This window comes from Harmonia axyridis, chromosome 3 (genome assembly GCF_914767665.1).
Source record: "Harmonia axyridis chromosome 3, icHarAxyr1.1, whole genome shotgun sequence".
Lineage (NCBI taxonomy): Eukaryota > Metazoa > Arthropoda > Insecta > Coleoptera > Coccinellidae > Harmonia > Harmonia axyridis.
In genome coordinates this window covers 10,478,603-10,494,244 of record NC_059503.1, presented here as the reverse complement: position 1 = coordinate 10,494,244, position 15,642 = coordinate 10,478,603, and the positions used below count along the sequence as shown (strand labels likewise).

Genomic DNA, 15,642 nt, shown 5'->3' with positions numbered 1-15,642 from the left:
GAAAATACGTCACATGAAGATTAGTTTTTTGGAGTTCACTCAAAATTATCCTCTTCGCAAACACAAATGAATATCTTAAATTAATAACCCTTTAATAACAACCCATATGAATTGAATTAAAATACATCTCTAAAAATTCGTAAATAGTTAGGATAATATGAAGATTCGAATCCATGAAATCGAATTAAAAAATTTAACATATTGATCGATTCGATATCTTTAGATATTCATGAAAAAACTCTATTTCCTCATTCTTCAGTACAGAAAATATCAATTCATATTTTCAACATGAAAATATAATATAATAATAATATAATATAATGTTTATTCACCATAAACATCAAAAAAAATTACAGAGGTAGGTATTCATTTCGCAAAATATTAACATCAAAATATAGGTGGGTATTTCCAATGAAGCTTCAAAATAATAGAAAGAGTTGTTGATTAAAATATGGTGAAATAATTGTTGATTTCTATATTTTAATTCTGATTTCCTTTAATTTCGTGCATTTGTTTTATGAGATCAGCATTTTGCTCAAATGTCTGTAATTTTCAAATTTTCAGCTGAATAAAAAATAAAAAATTGTTGAAATGCCCTTTGTTAAACTATAAGAGTTAAAGGCATAAAATTTGATACCACAATCAATAAAAATATGAAACCCTTTTGGCATTAACTAAATATTTACATGCAGATTTGAAGCCAACATTGAAATTCTTAAAAAATAAGAGAAACTTCGAAATATACCCATAAAATTGAAAATTGTTATTATCGTGATTCTAATCAATTTAATTTTCTCTAATGTTTATCAAGTTGTAAAATTATCATAAATAAAATATTCAAGAAAAATTAGATTTTACAACAATCAATATGAACTGAAAAATACATAATTTTTAAGTTATGCCATAAATTCACTTCACTCTGTTTAAGACTCCACCCCTAAATACATTAAATTTTCCAGAACAATGGTTCTATCGATTAGAGGCGTAACATTGGGAGCTTTGCATCCCTATTGGTCCAGAGGGTGGTCCAGACTCCAGATTCATGAGGGATGATCTTCCTGAATATCTCTTCTGGTGGTAGTTTCCGATAAGGATCTGACACGAAGTGAGTTGCTTGTTCCGGTTCTCGTTCAGGAAATGAAGTGAAATTTGTGGAGGTGAGTGCAAAATTTGGTTTCGCAAAATTAAGAAAATATAACACAAAATTTAAAAAACATATCTCATATTATAACGTTTCGGTTTTCCATGATTTAAAAAATATCTCAACTTGAAAAATATTTAGAACCTTGATGAAGCATATGTTAGAATTCATAATATTGAATTAACTTTTTTATTTTCGAAATTGAAAAACAAAATCATAAATAAAACTGCATCGATTCATATAGCGGTCTATAAATTTGAAGGGAATTGAAAAATTTCAATTCGTTGTCTAGTGAGGGGATCTTAGAATTTGTTTAAGCTGGAAAAAAATTAATGGCACATTTTCGGGCTCGATTTTTGAGAGAATTAATTTGGCGAAAACCGCAATAACCTAAATTCAACTGTTTTCAAGCTATGAGAGAAAATTGGAAAACGGTGTGAAATGAAAATTTCTCATAATTTATTTATTACTGGTGCTATAAACTAGAAACAAAAACATTCTATAGGCACAAAAATGGCGGCGGAATTATTTTAAAAAATTTGAAAACAATGGACTTTGTAGGCCAGTCACAATCAACAGTCCTGGTCCAGAGTCAAGGTCTTGGTTGGTTCATTTAACAAGAATGTGAAATAGTCACTTATCTATATGATAAAATTTCGAATTTGACAATCATACATTGTCTATTATCAACACTCATTCACATTTTGGGAAATATTTTAAAGGCCAAGTCGATGTTACAGTCACATGTTACATGTTATAAAGACCCTGTATGAACATGTTGTTACATTGTGCAGGAAATATAAACCATTGTTTTTTTTCTGATACAAGTTGCAGTATTCCAGGATGACAGAGAAAATATCAACACAAAGTTAAATTTGAAGTGTTTCTGAGCCCCTCTACACAGAAAAGATAGACTAGAATAGAATATGAATTATTTGCCAAAAGCGAACAATAATGAATAAATAAATAAATAATGCCAATGATTTTCGAAATTTGATCTGTAAATGGTATCAAAGTTACAGACTACTCCACACAGTTAGAAATTGCGATTTTTCCTCATTTAAAGTTCTTCCTCGGTAACTCTTGAAGTATTCATTTAAGATATATGATTTGCTTATATTAAGTAACACCCACTCTGTTTATACGTAGAATTGACTGAAATGATAAAAATATAGGTTCCAATTTGAAAATCTTCTGTTTCGATGGATTTGAGTTGTCTAATGATCTTCTGATAAACACCCTGTACCTACATTTTTGGACCAAACGGCAAACAATCTTATAATACTACATATTTGCAGAATCTATAATGAAAGGTGGTTTCGAAAAAAACTTCTGTAGAAATATTCAGAAAAATGTGAGTCCTCGTCGCCAATATTTTTCTATCATAAAAATCTCATTAACTCATAAATCCAGTTTTTACCCAAGGTATGGCATATTGCTGAAATTGCCATAAAAGAAGCTATCTAATGATGTAATAATATACTGGGTGTGTCATTTGAAATGAGGAAGTAGTTCTGTTTCCGGTATACGACCGGAAGTTGTAGATATCTGAAAATATTGTAGGTAGAAAGATCCATTAGGTTTCCATAAAGGCCATCACCCTGTATAAAATAACCAAGTCAAGCTTCATGCAAAATTTCGTATTGATCGCATCATTAAAATCATCATATTCTTGTAGGATATCGATAAAAAATGTAGGAAGCTCTGACTTGAAATCAGCAGCTTCTGACCGCTCATTCATTCATGCACTATTTGCAACCTTTGGAAAGTACAAATATACAGATATGTTTGAAGTTACATGGTCTCCAAGGGCACAATTGACTCATGAATGAACGAACAGTCAAAAGAGCTTTCTTCTTTATGTTTCTTGGCGTACCAACTATTCAATCTCATGTGAAAGTAACGACTTTGCCCATTTTCCCATCTGAATAATCACCAAATAATCACACCCATCCCAAAAGTGCATCTCTAATTTGGTTACCACGCTTGTCAACGCGATTCATCTCAATTAATTCCATCGTATATTCCACTTGCTGACACGTCGATTAGCTTTGTACGTGTGCAATGAGAATTGTAATCCAATTGGAGCGTTGTTTTTGAAAGATTGATAATCGGCCAATTCGGGGGTGGAGATAAGTAAGGGCACGTGTGCCAACATCCCTGGGGTTGGTGGTACCAATATTTCCCTCAAGGGACCAAGGGAAGAAGTGTTCTGTTTACTCCACAACTGTGTTTGGACTAGATGTTTCTATTTATGCTTCTAATCTGCGAATTTTGTGTTCGGGGTTTCAACCCATTTCTATTTGCTTGGCTAGGGAATTTTTTCTTAAGGGGTTGGTAAATAGTTACAGATCAGTATGGATGGAAATAAAGGGTGTTTTTTTTAGAGCTATAGAACTTTGAATTGCAATAAAACAACGATGGATTATTCGATTGACATGAATTTTATTTATCCGCAAGATAATCTTGTGGCATTACATTTTAAATGTGATTTCTGGCATATGACCGCCACGGCTGGCTCGGATATAGTCCAATCTGGACATCCAATTTTCGATTACTTTTTCCAACATTTGTGGCCGTATATCGGCAATAAGACGGCGAATGTTGTCTTCCAAATGGTCAGGGGTTTGTGGCTTATCCGCATAGACCAATGACTTTACATAGCCCCACAGAAAGTAGTCTAGCGGTGTTAAATCACAATATCTTGGAGGCCAATTCACAGGTCCAAAACGTGAAATTAGGCGGTCACCAAACGTGTCTTTCAATAAATTCATTGTGGCACGAGCTGTGTGACATGTTGCGCCGTCTTGTTGGAACCACAGCTCCTGGACATCATGGTTGTTCAATTCAGGAATGAAAAAGTTAGTAATCATGGCTCTCTACCGATCACCATGGCCATCATCGTTTTTGAAGAAGTACGGACCAATGATTCCACCTACCCATAAAGCGCACCAAACAGTCAGTTTTTCTGGATGTAACGGTGTTTCGACATACACTTGAGGATAAGCTTCACTCCAAATGCGGCAGTTTTGTTTGTTGACGTAGCCATTCAACCAGAAGTGCGCTCCATCGCTTAACAATATTCGTTTATGAAAATCGGGATATGAATTCCGCACAGAACCATTATTTTCGAAATAAAATTGCACTATTTGCTAGTGATAGAACGATATCACTTTTTTTTGCCGATACGATATATCGGCCGATACCGATATTTACGTGCCGATATGCCGATATACCGATATATCGTATCGGCAAACCTAACGCCACCCATGAATACACTACCGAAGCGAAATCCGGGGAAGTCCCGTTTCATAATACATATAATTCCGTTGCGAGGAAACAGTTGCGATTGCGCCATCTATTCTATTATGAACCAAAAAGAAATAGACTTAATGAAGATAGGGCGGAAATGTTGGTGTTTTTGCATCACAATATCAAGAAATTAAATTTCAGTTATTAGGAATATGAATATATTAATGTACTGTATTTTGTACCTGCCATATGAAGTTCCTACCTATGTTTGTTAGTATAGTTGTTTAATGTTGATTTGTTTTCCTTTTTTAATAAAAAATATTTCCCTTAGAATGAAAAATCTTATTTTGTTTGATAAAGTATTCCATTTTTGCACTGAGGAGGCAAAAAAAATTTGCCGATATTTTTGCCGATATTCTTTGCCGATACGATACGATACGATATATCGGCAACAACTGCCGATATGCCGATATACCGATATCAATATCGGTATCGTTCTATCCCTACTATTTGCAAGCGTCGTTCAGGAGTTCATTCATGATGAATTGCCAAACCAAACTGAGAATAAATCACTTGACAGCTGTTAAATCGGTCGCCATCTTGAACAGTAATGCCAACTTATAAAGTTATATACCTCGAAAAAAAAACACCCTATAGTTGGTAGCTCCCGAAGGAAAATAATCTAAAAGTGTGAAATCACAAGATCTTGGTGGCCAATTGTGATGACATCTTCGAAAAATAACACTGTCAGGAATTTCTACTTGCAAAATTGCAATAGTTTCGTCGCTTGTGTCGCGCGCAGTGCTGCCTTGTTGAAAATAAACGTCGTCCACATCAATATATCCTCCAATACCGGTTATAAAAAATTATTAATAATAGCCCAGTAAAGTAATCCATTCACCGTAACAGTTGCACCAGCCTCATTCACTAATAAATAAGGTCATAGGGCTACAGCACCAATAATCTCAGTTCTTAAGCGACGCACACGGTTTCGATTCTTCACATCACTCACTTACCCCAACTACACAAATTTTTTCCACCAGTTTCACTAATGCCGGCTGAGAAGGTACTTCAAGACGATGAAAAAGTGCTTTATTTAATGTGCAAACTGCAAAATTTAAACCATTTTTGTAGTAAATTTTAACAATTTCAATGCGAAGTTTAAGCGTGTATCGTTCCATTTTTGTAATAACATACAACCTTAATAACTGGATTTCACTTAGCAAGCGTTACAACGGCTAAAGGAGAGCGTTAGCCAACAAGTCACAGGTTCAAACTTCGAGAGAAGTTTTTTTTTATATCATAAGTCGGTTTTTGAGATTAAACTATGACATATGTAGAAGTAAATAATAATCGATAATATAAAATTTGCAGTGTTTCAATTCTGTGGGTAATATAGACATAATTTCCTCAGAAAAGTTGTAAATATGTAGTTTTCGAAATAAGTCATCAATTTTTTCATTTTTTTTTCAGTCGGCAATATAATAATTTTCAATCCAAATGAGAGACGAAAACTACAAAACGATGATGGATGGCTCAGATGATTGTCGTGAAATATTACAAATCATCACGTCATGTAACAACATCGCTAATAAAAGAAGGTATGTACATATACTAGGTATGTGCTATTCTATTTCAGTTCGACAGTGTTGTAAAAAATCTACATTTGAATGTACCTACCTGGTTTTATCCAAGACTTCAGGCTTTTAAATGTCTTTCTCACAATTTTATATTTCACAAGTTTTGGACCGAACAATTTTTTTTCGTCTGAATATTTCTCCAAAATGAGCTTCATTAATTTGTCAAGAACGCAATAAAATCCATTCAGATGACAAAAAATTTCAAATATTCTTTGTTGTTCTTGTTTATCCTTCCTATATTCATACAGGATGTCTTTATAAAATGAACAAATGTATGGTCGCGTAGATGACACCGGGAGAATCATTTTTGCCTTATGACACATTGTTGGAAATTATATTTTCACAAAATTTCTCCGATTTAGTTTGAGCATATTATTAATTTTAGTTTTGAAGATGGAGCTGAAAAAGACCAATACCATACTTTTACTCTATATGTTCCTATTCGATTTTTTATACTACTCTTACAGGTTATTGCAAAACCTATCAAAAAGCATGATAATTTGATGAATAAGAAAAAATATGGAAATAACATTTTTCATTTGGGAAAAGCAAACATCCAACATAAATTTTATGGGTAACAAGTGTCATGTTTTACGAGTTCTGAACGTACTATTTACTGCCGCTGTAAAAATGTATGAAAGGAATATATTTTATTGGTTTTCCAGTGCGATTGCTGCATTTGCAGATATTCGCCTTTTTTTCAATATGCGCTTACAAAAGTATAAATCTATATACATATGTAAAAGAGGATCTATATGCATATTATATAAGGGCATCACGTTCAAACGACTGCACCAAATTGTTTAATTCCTTTTTTGTTGTGTTGATTATTGTCATATGAGAAGATTTATACAAAAAAATATTTTCCTCCTAGTATAATTTGACACTTCGAAGAATGTATTTTGGGTTGCTTGACAGAACGTAGATTGAAATAATAAACGATAAAATAAAATTATCAGTGATTCAGAAAAGAAAACAAAACATCATGTCTTGCAATGATGATAACATTCAAGGTAAAGTCTAGCAAAGCTATTCAACTCAACCTATGTTCGAAGACAGACTCATAAAACATAATTTCAGTATAAGAGAAAAAACCAAGATGTCTGAGATGAGGGGGATAAGTAAATTGTGAAAATTTTTGTGTATTTTCTTTCCTGAAATAAGTTATAGTCTTAAATGATTGCTCTGTTATTATCTATTTTGTAATAATAATATAATTAGAATATTTTAATGAACATACCCTTAAACATCAGAAAGCAGCCAGCACCCTTCCCCTCTAGGGAAAGAGAGATAAAAAAACAAACATTTCAAGTTCAATCACCGTATACATATTGATACTAAACGAAGAAAAATAATTCACGGAATTCAATCTACTACTCTTTTCATCTTGACTCTTTCAGGTCTCTACGAGGACTCTCATAGTCTTAGTTGTTTACATTTTCATTTTAGTTCATTTTAGGGTATTGTTTGGTCTTTGTTCATTTATCCATTTTATTAATGTCAATACGTCGTCACTCAATTAGCTCCGAACCTGGCGCACAGAAGGCACCACCAGTGCCGTACTTCTACAGTGACAATATATTCTAAGATAATATGTGAGATTAGAGTCATTGTACGTATCACTCTTTTCTCGTTAGTACAAAAGATGCGTGTCAAAATTTCAGAACATATAGAGTTATGTCCGGATCGAGATGTTGAAGGTTAAGTGAAGCTACATTTGTTGTTGTTTGAGAAATGGATAAAACGAGTTTCGTGTATTGATAAAACACTGCAAGCGCAAATCACACCACTGACAGAAAATGTTTTCGATATTTTTTACGCCCTCTCCACTGAACGTCAATCTGAACTTTTGTTCTCTTAATTTCCAGAGAAAAACCATGCACTAACGAGTCCTCTTCTCTATCTCGAGAGGAAAGAAGACGAAGACGAAGAGCCACCCAAAAATACCGCACAGCCCATGCAACTCGAGAACGAATTCGAGTAGAAGCATTCAACGTTGCTTTTGCAGAATTGAGAAAACTTCTTCCCACATTGCCTCCAGACAAAAAACTCAGCAAAATAGAAATTTTGCGGCTAGCAATTTGTTACATTGCATACTTGAATCATGTGTTAGATGCCTGAGAAAATATTTTCTGTTGAATTGTTATCGATGAGTTATTTCTTTTACTGAATATTTTATTATTGTATTTTCATTTTTATTTATAGCAAGAAGTTGCAATATTTTAGGTTTGAATGAATGGTTCTTTTCTAGTCGATTGAAATTCCTCAAAAATATTGTGAATTCTAATAAATCTACATGTAAAATGGACTGGATTCAAACAATATGTTCCAATGTTTACTCAAAATATTGTGATAGAACAATTTGTTTTAAAATTGTTTTGATTGAATAAATGTATTTACATAATTTATTTTTCTACGACCGTGAGTTTTACCCACTTTCCCGCTCTTATGTTTTGGTCTACACTCTACATCGTTACTTATAAGTATCACTTTTCGCGTTCATTAAGACTATATTGTGAACCAATAAATTTCATAATTAAGACACTGGTCTCACAGGACATTTTTTACGCAATTCTCATTACATTTCAAACGAAAAATTCTTACTTCAGAGAAAATATGTATTCATCTAAACAGTGAAATGACGTCATTAATCGTTTTCTAACATCGTTGCCAGACTTTGGATTTTTCAAGTTTTACCACAAACTCAACATCAACAATTGGTTGAAAAAATATTTGAATTTTGGATTCGATTTCGAAAAACTGTACAAATTTCGTAGTTATATTATTAAAGCAAACCAATTTTAAAATGAAGTAAAATGAAAAATTACACCCAGAATGACACATCGGCAACATCGTACATGTATAGCTTTAGTCGGGCAAGCAAAAGGTGGGTTGAGATAAGGAGAATAATCTCTTATGGTAGAACTGTTGAGAAAGCCTCCAGCAAAAAAGGAATTTAGAAGGCGTTGGTGTAGCTCTCTAGCTACACTAGCGCCTCCTAACCTCCTGATTTCTTGCTTTATCTCTATCAGTACTTTTTTGAGTTTTCCTATGAAATTCACCCTATACCTACACTAGTGCCACCAATTTAGGTCAGTTCAACGAACACTTTTGAAATGGAAAGATTATTTTCCTTATTTCTACACTTCATAGAACAAGAAGTTTTTGGTTGGTACCAAAATCTCACTAGGTATCACATAATTTCATACCTAAAGCGGATAGCCTATACAGATATTGTATTGGCTAAAAGTATTTCATAGATATGGTTGATTCTAACCCAAAAATAAAAAAATAAAAGATTATCCAGTGCTCTTCATTTATTCTCTTCACATATATCCTTCAAACAATTTACTCCACAAATAACCTCTTACTGAACATTATTGTCATTTAAATGCTTATTTATATAAACTGCTAAGTCTTGTAATGTCAAATCAACTTGTACACCACTATTGATATCATGTAGTTCATATAGAGCTGGATCTTCCATTATTCTCTTCCCAAGAACTATAATGAATGGATAGCCAAAGCGTTTACCTTGCATATTTCTTCGACCTATTGTCATATCTGTCCTATCATCCACCACTATTTCACCTTTAAGTTCAGGGATCTGATTCAGGGAATGACATAGTTGCTCCAGACTTTCGGTTGCTATCAAGTCCTCCTTGCTTTTTGCCTGAAATGAATAAATAGAATGAGATGAATAATTTAGAAATGGCCATTAACGAAAAAACTGATATTTACTTTTGGAGGAATTATGAGAACACTATATGGAGCAATCAACCTCGGCCATCTTATTTCTTCATCTGTTGACAAAGTTTCTATTGAAGCAGCTAAAATTCTAGTGATTCCAAGTCCATAACAGCCCATTTGAAGGTTTTTGCTTTTTCCACTCTTATCAGTAAAATTACAACTAAATGGCTTAGTATATCTGTCTCCTAGCAAAAATGTATGGCCCACCTGTTGGAAAAAGTATGTTTTAGAATCAAATATATAACTACAAGCACACAAAGTGTTACTTACCTCTATTCCTTTGGTTTGATCCATATCACCTATTTCCCCGCATTGAGGACAAGTCTTGTCTTGTACTAACTCCGAATTCAGTATATCTTTACATTTAATACATTTTAGCAGTACATCTTCTCCAACTTCAGCTTCATAGTGATATTCGTGAGATAATGTTCCTCCCATTGTACCACTAAAACCTCTTACTAACAAAATTGAATTAGCTCATTCATCTTATGGGAAATGAAATTACTTACTTCTATGATATTTCACTCCTAAATTTTTAAAAATAGTATCATATTTTTCAGTAACAGTCTCATATGTTTTAATGGCACTTTCTTGATCAATATCAAAACTATACATATCTTTCATGGTAAATTGTTTGCTTCTTATTAATCCTAGTTTAGGTCTCAATTCATCTCTGAATTTATTCGTTATTTGATATATCATAAGTGGAAAATGCTTATATGAATTCTGACACTGGGATAAAAGATCACTTGCAATTTCTTCATGGGTCTGAAAAAGGTGATTGTTCATTTGATTTTCAAAATATAATGACACTTTACCTACAGGACCCAAAATATAATTCTGACCATGCCTATCTTTCAACTTGAAAAGTTCTGTTACTTCATTGATTCTTCCTGTAAAAATTGCAGTTTCAATTTTAGTACTTAAAGCAGAACACACCAATTAAATAACTCATCTGAGCTATTTGCTGATGTTTCTTCTTTATATATTTTATAGATTGCAGATATATACATATAATTTTAATTTTATCTGCTAACCTGAAGTCGACCATAGCTTCTGATTGATCAAAGAAGGAAACTCCACTTTTTGACCCCCTATTGAATCCATTCCTTCATCTACAATTCTAATCAGTTTTTCCAAAGCTCTAATTCCTAAGGGCAGCAAATTAAAGCAGCCTGGACTGCTTTGTCTCATGATACCCAATTCAAGCATAAGCTGAAATAATGGCAATGCTTATTGATCCCTCAATTATTTTGCTAATTATTTTTTTTACCTATTCATTACCTTAGCACTTTTTGAATACATGTCCTTCTCTGTTTGCTTGATCTGAAATTCTTTAGGAATAACATGATACGGTTGAAATATTTTCGATAATCTTTGCATTTTAATCATTTTCTTTCTATTTATTCCAAATTAAATAAATGAAGAGATTCTTCCAAAGACTGTTATTCTTCTAAGCATCGAACATATGAGGTTATGTTTATTATTGGTCAACGGTTGATCTACTATTAGGGACTTTTTACCTACTACACAAATTCCATATACAGAGTGTTCCACAAGTCGACGTCAAGCCGGAATCAGTAACGGGCCAAGTCATAATAGACATCAGAAAATAAACTAAGTAGTGTATTTTTCGAATTATATTGAATTTTTTTATTCGAGGAAATGCTCAGCATATGATGATTTTTGAACTCATGTTGCTACAAATCTGTAACCAATGTTGAATCCAGACAATTTTCTCCGAGGAAAATTTCAAAATCTAGGGGGTGGATAGTCAAAAATTAGTTTCGATTTTGAGACAGTCTTTTTCTTCCGGGGATTTTAAATACTGGCCCTTTCGAATTCAACACTACCTGTAACCGTTAATTCTAAGCAAACTGCTCCGGCTTGGATTATAATGTATGCTAAACTAATATCTGATTAACCAATTACTGAAAAAAACTGTACAATATCAGTTTGGCGAGTGACTTTAAAAGTTAGAGCATTTAAAAAGGATTCTAAAATGGTATAGCATCTACTACATTATTTCTTATAATTCCCTGATAGCTATTGTGACTTCGCCTGTTACCCTATTCCAGATGGACGTTAATTTCTGGGATATTTGTATAAACTTTAAATTCAAAATGTCTCGACCTTCTATTCAAAAACGTGGGTTCTAGAATATACTCATTTAAGACAAAAAAAAGATTTATTGTTATTCTCATAAAATTATATTGCACTTATACTACTGAGTATTCATTTTTATAGACTTCAGGTGTTTTGGTTCCTGGTTAACTTCAAATGTATTATCCTGTTAACTTCACCAGGGTGAATGAATTCGTCACTTGTTCGCCACTTCCATCTATCTATTCTTTCCCTCTTTCTTCTTCTATCCACATAATTGATAATGCAACCTGCTGGAATCCACAGCAATGCCGTAACTAGAACTGTAGTTCCTATGATGTTATCTCTAAGAAATAATAACACTTTATTGATATTGATATCTTCGATAATATCCCAGAATCTTTCTACCACATCTTGAATAGTTTTCTCACAATGACCCTGAAAATATAGTACAGATTAATAGAAACATTTCAGACTGAATACGATAATCACTTACATTATTACAGAATCCTTGAATGCATGGTGATCCATCTGCTAAAATATCTGCACCATCTATTGGAGAGCATGTTTCGTTCATATTCGAACGGCAACATCTTTTGCAAGCATTTTCAACTGGAAAAAGATATAATCAGATATAAACATCTAATTAATTCAATCAAAATAACTGAATCTTTAACTCACTTATGTCACACATGCAACTTTGCAATCCTTGTGTTTCGCAGTAAGGAATACATTTTCCATCTTTACATTTTCCTCTTTCTTGACAATCTGTATTGTCTGCCATAGGCGGACTTTTTGGGCATTCTGCCTGGTGCCCAGTACAAAGAGATTCTTGTTCACATGTGGCATATTGCGCTTCCCTACATTTTGCTCCTGCTCTCATATACTGACAATGCTGGCAACAAGGTGAATTCTTGTCACTGAAAGTAATAGGCAAACTCAAAAACTGAGGAAAGCAGTGAAGTGAAGCCAAATTCAACCAAATCGTTTAAGACCACTCCGAGTTCAAAATATTCACCAGATAATCCTTCATAACTCACCTACACACAGCCCTTGGTCTTAATTTACAGTCCTTATCGCAGCACTGGTCGTTGTCTTCTGTTCCCAATAATCCAGCATCACATTCTTCATCGCCTTCCACTCTAAGGTTACCACAAAAGCTCTCTTCAGGTTCTGAGAAACACTTGCCAGATTTAGCCTGGAGAACTTTTCTTATAGATCGTAAACTGCATGGAGAAAATTTCTGAAAGATAGAGCCACAAGCATAAAGTTATTTAAAATACGTATTGAGAAAAAGTAATTTAATACCTTATTGTTTACATCATAACCACTGACTGAATATGTGTACATTAAATAAGAACCACCTTGACTAGCACTTGGAGAACATTCTGGAATATCAGGATCATGTTCAGAGCCCCAATTGTGGCCAAATTCATGTGCTGTTACTAGATCTGCTTCTCTTGTAATGACTCTTTGACCGTAGTGATTTCTGCTAGAGCTCAGGCCAGAATTCAAATACAGAGTATAGCCATTCTTGAAATATTCTATAAGACAAATAAAGAGTTTTTCATTTATCAAAAATAAGAACAAAAACAAATAAGCATCTTTGCCTAATTATTTTTCCAAATCGTGTTGAACGAGCACAAAATCAACTTGCAAGACTAAAATGAATGATCCAGATATACAGAGAATTAAATTCCTGCAAATGAATTAAAAAAACAAAAACATGCAGGAAAATTTTGGTGGAGCATATATCTGCTTGCATTGATAATGATTCTAACGAATAACCTATGAAAAATGAATATAGAAAAAAATCAACAAATTAAAAATATATTCAAATAAAATGAAAAACATTCGGGCTTGTATAAATGTTGAATAAAAACAAAGAAAACAAAAAAAAACTCAATTACCTAAATATTCAATCATGCAAAATTTCAACAGAAAAATGCATCACACTAAACAAAGCACATCAAGAACTGTGAAAGGTGAAATAAACAACGTGTTATGTTCTGAAAACCTCATACAAGGTACCTGGGGTGCAAATACCACCCACAGAATTCCTTCGAGGTGAGCCAACATAGGCTAACCCAAGAATTCCTCCCTCGAATTTCAGATCTGTGAAGAGATGTGCCAGACAAAAATCCTTATGAGTGAATTCTCTACTAAAAACCTAGAAAAATATCATGTATTCAACCAAAATGAACCTAACCATTTTATTATATTTCTATTACTAGAATTGAAGAATAACTCAAATACCTCAAGTAGATTTCTGACGTCCCATTTATCTCTAACAATATTGTAGTGAGCCTCTCCTGCCTTGGTTCTTGTTGGTTCACTGTGAACCACAATTTTTTTAATCACAAATCCCATACCTTTGAATCCATCAACTTCCTGCCTATCTTGCCATATTGTGTCGTTATAGATTTTATGAACACGATCTATAAGGCTGATCTGAAAATTTGTTTTTACTCAAAGCAACCCAAAAAAATATGAGAAACGTTACCAAATAATTTATTGTTGTTTTTGTGTTACTGCCACCCATTTCCTGGAAAAATCTATAATCAGCAACTAATAGAAGTGGGCATCTTGTTTTTCTGGGAGTGTATTCATAACCATCAACTTGGCGCTTTTCACGGTTCTTATATTCATCTACATCATCCTCCTTATCCATTGGGGGACCTTCCTTTACGTAACCACACATTTTTGGTCCTTTGGGAAATTCAATAGTAGGGTGATTCCAACTGTACTTCACATCAGATTGTTTATAAGCAATCATTGATCTGTTATCAGAGTCTGGTAGATGACGCCACAAAGGCTTAAATAACATTTAAAAATGAAGTTGTCTCACACTACACTTAATTATTAAATTAATACAATCATCAAGAGAGAATTATTCAATTAATTTTTGAATGAAAATAATCACCTCAATGTGGTAGACTTCCTCTTCACCAGGTAAATGTATGGTTCCAGTTAAAATACCATCATCAATATGCATTTTAACATGTGATGATGTTTCCCCAAATACTCTTCCTTCATAAAATGATTCAGTATCTGTAATAATATATATAATAAAGTTATTATAATTAGAATTAATTACAACAGGTTCTTCATTACCAATGTGAACGGTTTTTTCTTTTCCATCTCCATCTACTTCATAAGCTTTGAATTTGGAGTGCAGTACTTCTTGTTTTGGGCTTAAAATCAATCGGAATTTTTTACCTAGAGTATTAACATGAACTTCACGAATTTTATTGAACGGGTGATTGGTTTCCTTCAATCCTTTCTTTATTACATTGTGTTTCAAATCATCTGCATGAATTTTTTCAAAATACTCCAAATTTTTTTGGAGCGTTGCTGCAATTTTATTATGATAATGAACTTTGGTAATGTTCATATTTACTTTTGTATGTTTAATATTACCTCCAACTTCATAATGAACTAGTGTAAAACAAGCGACTGAAAATATAAAGGAATCTCGGAATGAAATCATAATATCCTAAATAAGAATACGATTTATCATTAACATCTTTACAATAACCTTCCTTTGTTTCAGAACAGCAAATAGGTCTATAGTATATCTCCTTTAATTTTTAAATGCGTATTTACATTATTGACGTTTTTATTTATTTACCTATCAGTTTATCTGTCACTCATGGTCCTTTCCATAGAGTACTCAGAGGTCCTTTTTTAACTGTGGATGAATTTCTGCTACAGAAACTTAGGTAGATCATTTGCACTGTAGCATAATTTTCGGAA

The 15,642-nt window shown here is 33.1% G+C and overlaps 3 protein-coding genes across 7 annotated transcripts; 1 reads left to right on the top strand and 2 right to left on the bottom strand.

Annotated features, from left to right (window-relative positions):
• The first annotated feature begins 1,011 nt into the window (after positions 1-1,011).
• On the top strand, positions 1,012-8,437 carry LOC123676791 (helix-loop-helix protein 1-like). Of its 4 annotated transcripts, none has more exons than XM_045613005.1 (3): positions 1,012-1,157; positions 5,867-5,994; positions 7,902-8,437. In XM_045613005.1, exons 2-3 carry the CDS (start codon positions 5,894-5,896, stop codon positions 8,152-8,154), a joined length of 354 nt encoding a protein of 117 aa, XP_045468961.1. In that variant the 5' UTR covers positions 1,012-1,157; positions 5,867-5,893; the 3' UTR covers positions 8,155-8,437. The 4 variants fall into 4 exon arrangements, with proteins under 4 accessions (XP_045468961.1, XP_045468959.1, XP_045468960.1 ...); XM_045613003.1 differs by lacking the exon at positions 1,012-1,157 and adding an exon at positions 5,755-5,814; XM_045613004.1 differs by lacking the exon at positions 1,012-1,157 and adding an exon at positions 5,756-5,811.
• An 893-nt stretch (positions 8,438-9,330) lies between these two features.
• On the bottom strand, positions 9,331-11,260 carry LOC123676790 (probable proline--tRNA ligase, mitochondrial). 2 transcript variants are annotated; one of them, XM_045613001.1, is made up of 7 exons: positions 11,068-11,260; positions 10,821-10,998; positions 10,606-10,676; positions 10,293-10,551; positions 10,054-10,241; positions 9,775-9,990; positions 9,331-9,706 (listed from the first exon to the last, which is right to left on the bottom strand). In XM_045613001.1, exons 1-7 carry the CDS (start codon positions 11,173-11,175, stop codon positions 9,401-9,403), a joined length of 1,326 nt encoding a protein of 441 aa, XP_045468957.1. In that variant the 5' UTR covers positions 11,176-11,260; the 3' UTR covers positions 9,331-9,400. The 2 variants fall into 2 exon arrangements, with proteins under 2 accessions (XP_045468957.1, XP_045468958.1); XM_045613002.1 differs by having other exon boundaries at positions 11,057-11,198.
• A 692-nt stretch (positions 11,261-11,952) lies between these two features.
• On the bottom strand, positions 11,953-15,535 carry LOC123676786 (ADAM 17-like protease). The gene is made up of 11 exons (XM_045612996.1): positions 15,307-15,535; positions 15,001-15,240; positions 14,810-14,937; positions 14,390-14,701; positions 14,143-14,337; positions 13,918-14,056; positions 13,195-13,430; positions 12,927-13,129; positions 12,568-12,806; positions 12,383-12,498; positions 11,953-12,324 (listed from the first exon to the last, which is right to left on the bottom strand). Exons 1-11 carry the CDS (start codon positions 15,374-15,376, stop codon positions 12,034-12,036), a joined length of 2,169 nt encoding a protein of 722 aa, XP_045468952.1. The 5' UTR covers positions 15,377-15,535; the 3' UTR covers positions 11,953-12,033.
• Between the last annotated feature and the right edge of the window lie 107 nt (positions 15,536-15,642).

Excerpts from the sequence above, each read along its gene's own strand:
- LOC123676791 (XM_045613005.1), top strand. The coding sequence starts at position 5,894 with ATGAGAGACGAAAACTACAAAACGATGATGGATGGCTCAGATGATTGT. Across the intron at positions 5,995-7,901 it reads AACATCGCTAATAAAAGAAG|AGAAAAACCATGCACTAACG; the intron begins GTATGTACATAT and ends CTTAATTTCCAG.
- LOC123676786 (XM_045612996.1), bottom strand. The coding sequence starts at position 15,376 with ATGATTTCATTCCGAGATTCCTTTATATTTTCAGTCGCTTGTTTTACA. Across the intron at positions 14,938-15,000 it reads AGAAAAAACCGTTCACATTG|ATACTGAATCATTTTATGAA; the intron begins GTAATGAAGAAC and ends ATATTATTACAG. Across the intron at positions 14,338-14,389 it reads AAACAACAATAAATTATTTG|ATCAGCCTTATAGATCGTGT; the intron begins GTAACGTTTCTC and ends ACAAATTTTCAG.
- LOC123676790 (XM_045613001.1), bottom strand. The coding sequence starts at position 11,175 with ATGATTAAAATGCAAAGATTATCGAAAATATTTCAACCGTATCATGTT. Across the intron at positions 10,677-10,820 it reads GAAGCTATGGTCGACTTCAG|GAAGAATCAATGAAGTAACA; the intron begins GTTAGCAGATAA and ends CAATTTTTACAG. Across the intron at positions 9,991-10,053 it reads ATCAAACCAAAGGAATAGAG|GTGGGCCATACATTTTTGCT; the intron begins GTAAGTAACACT and ends TTTTTCCAACAG.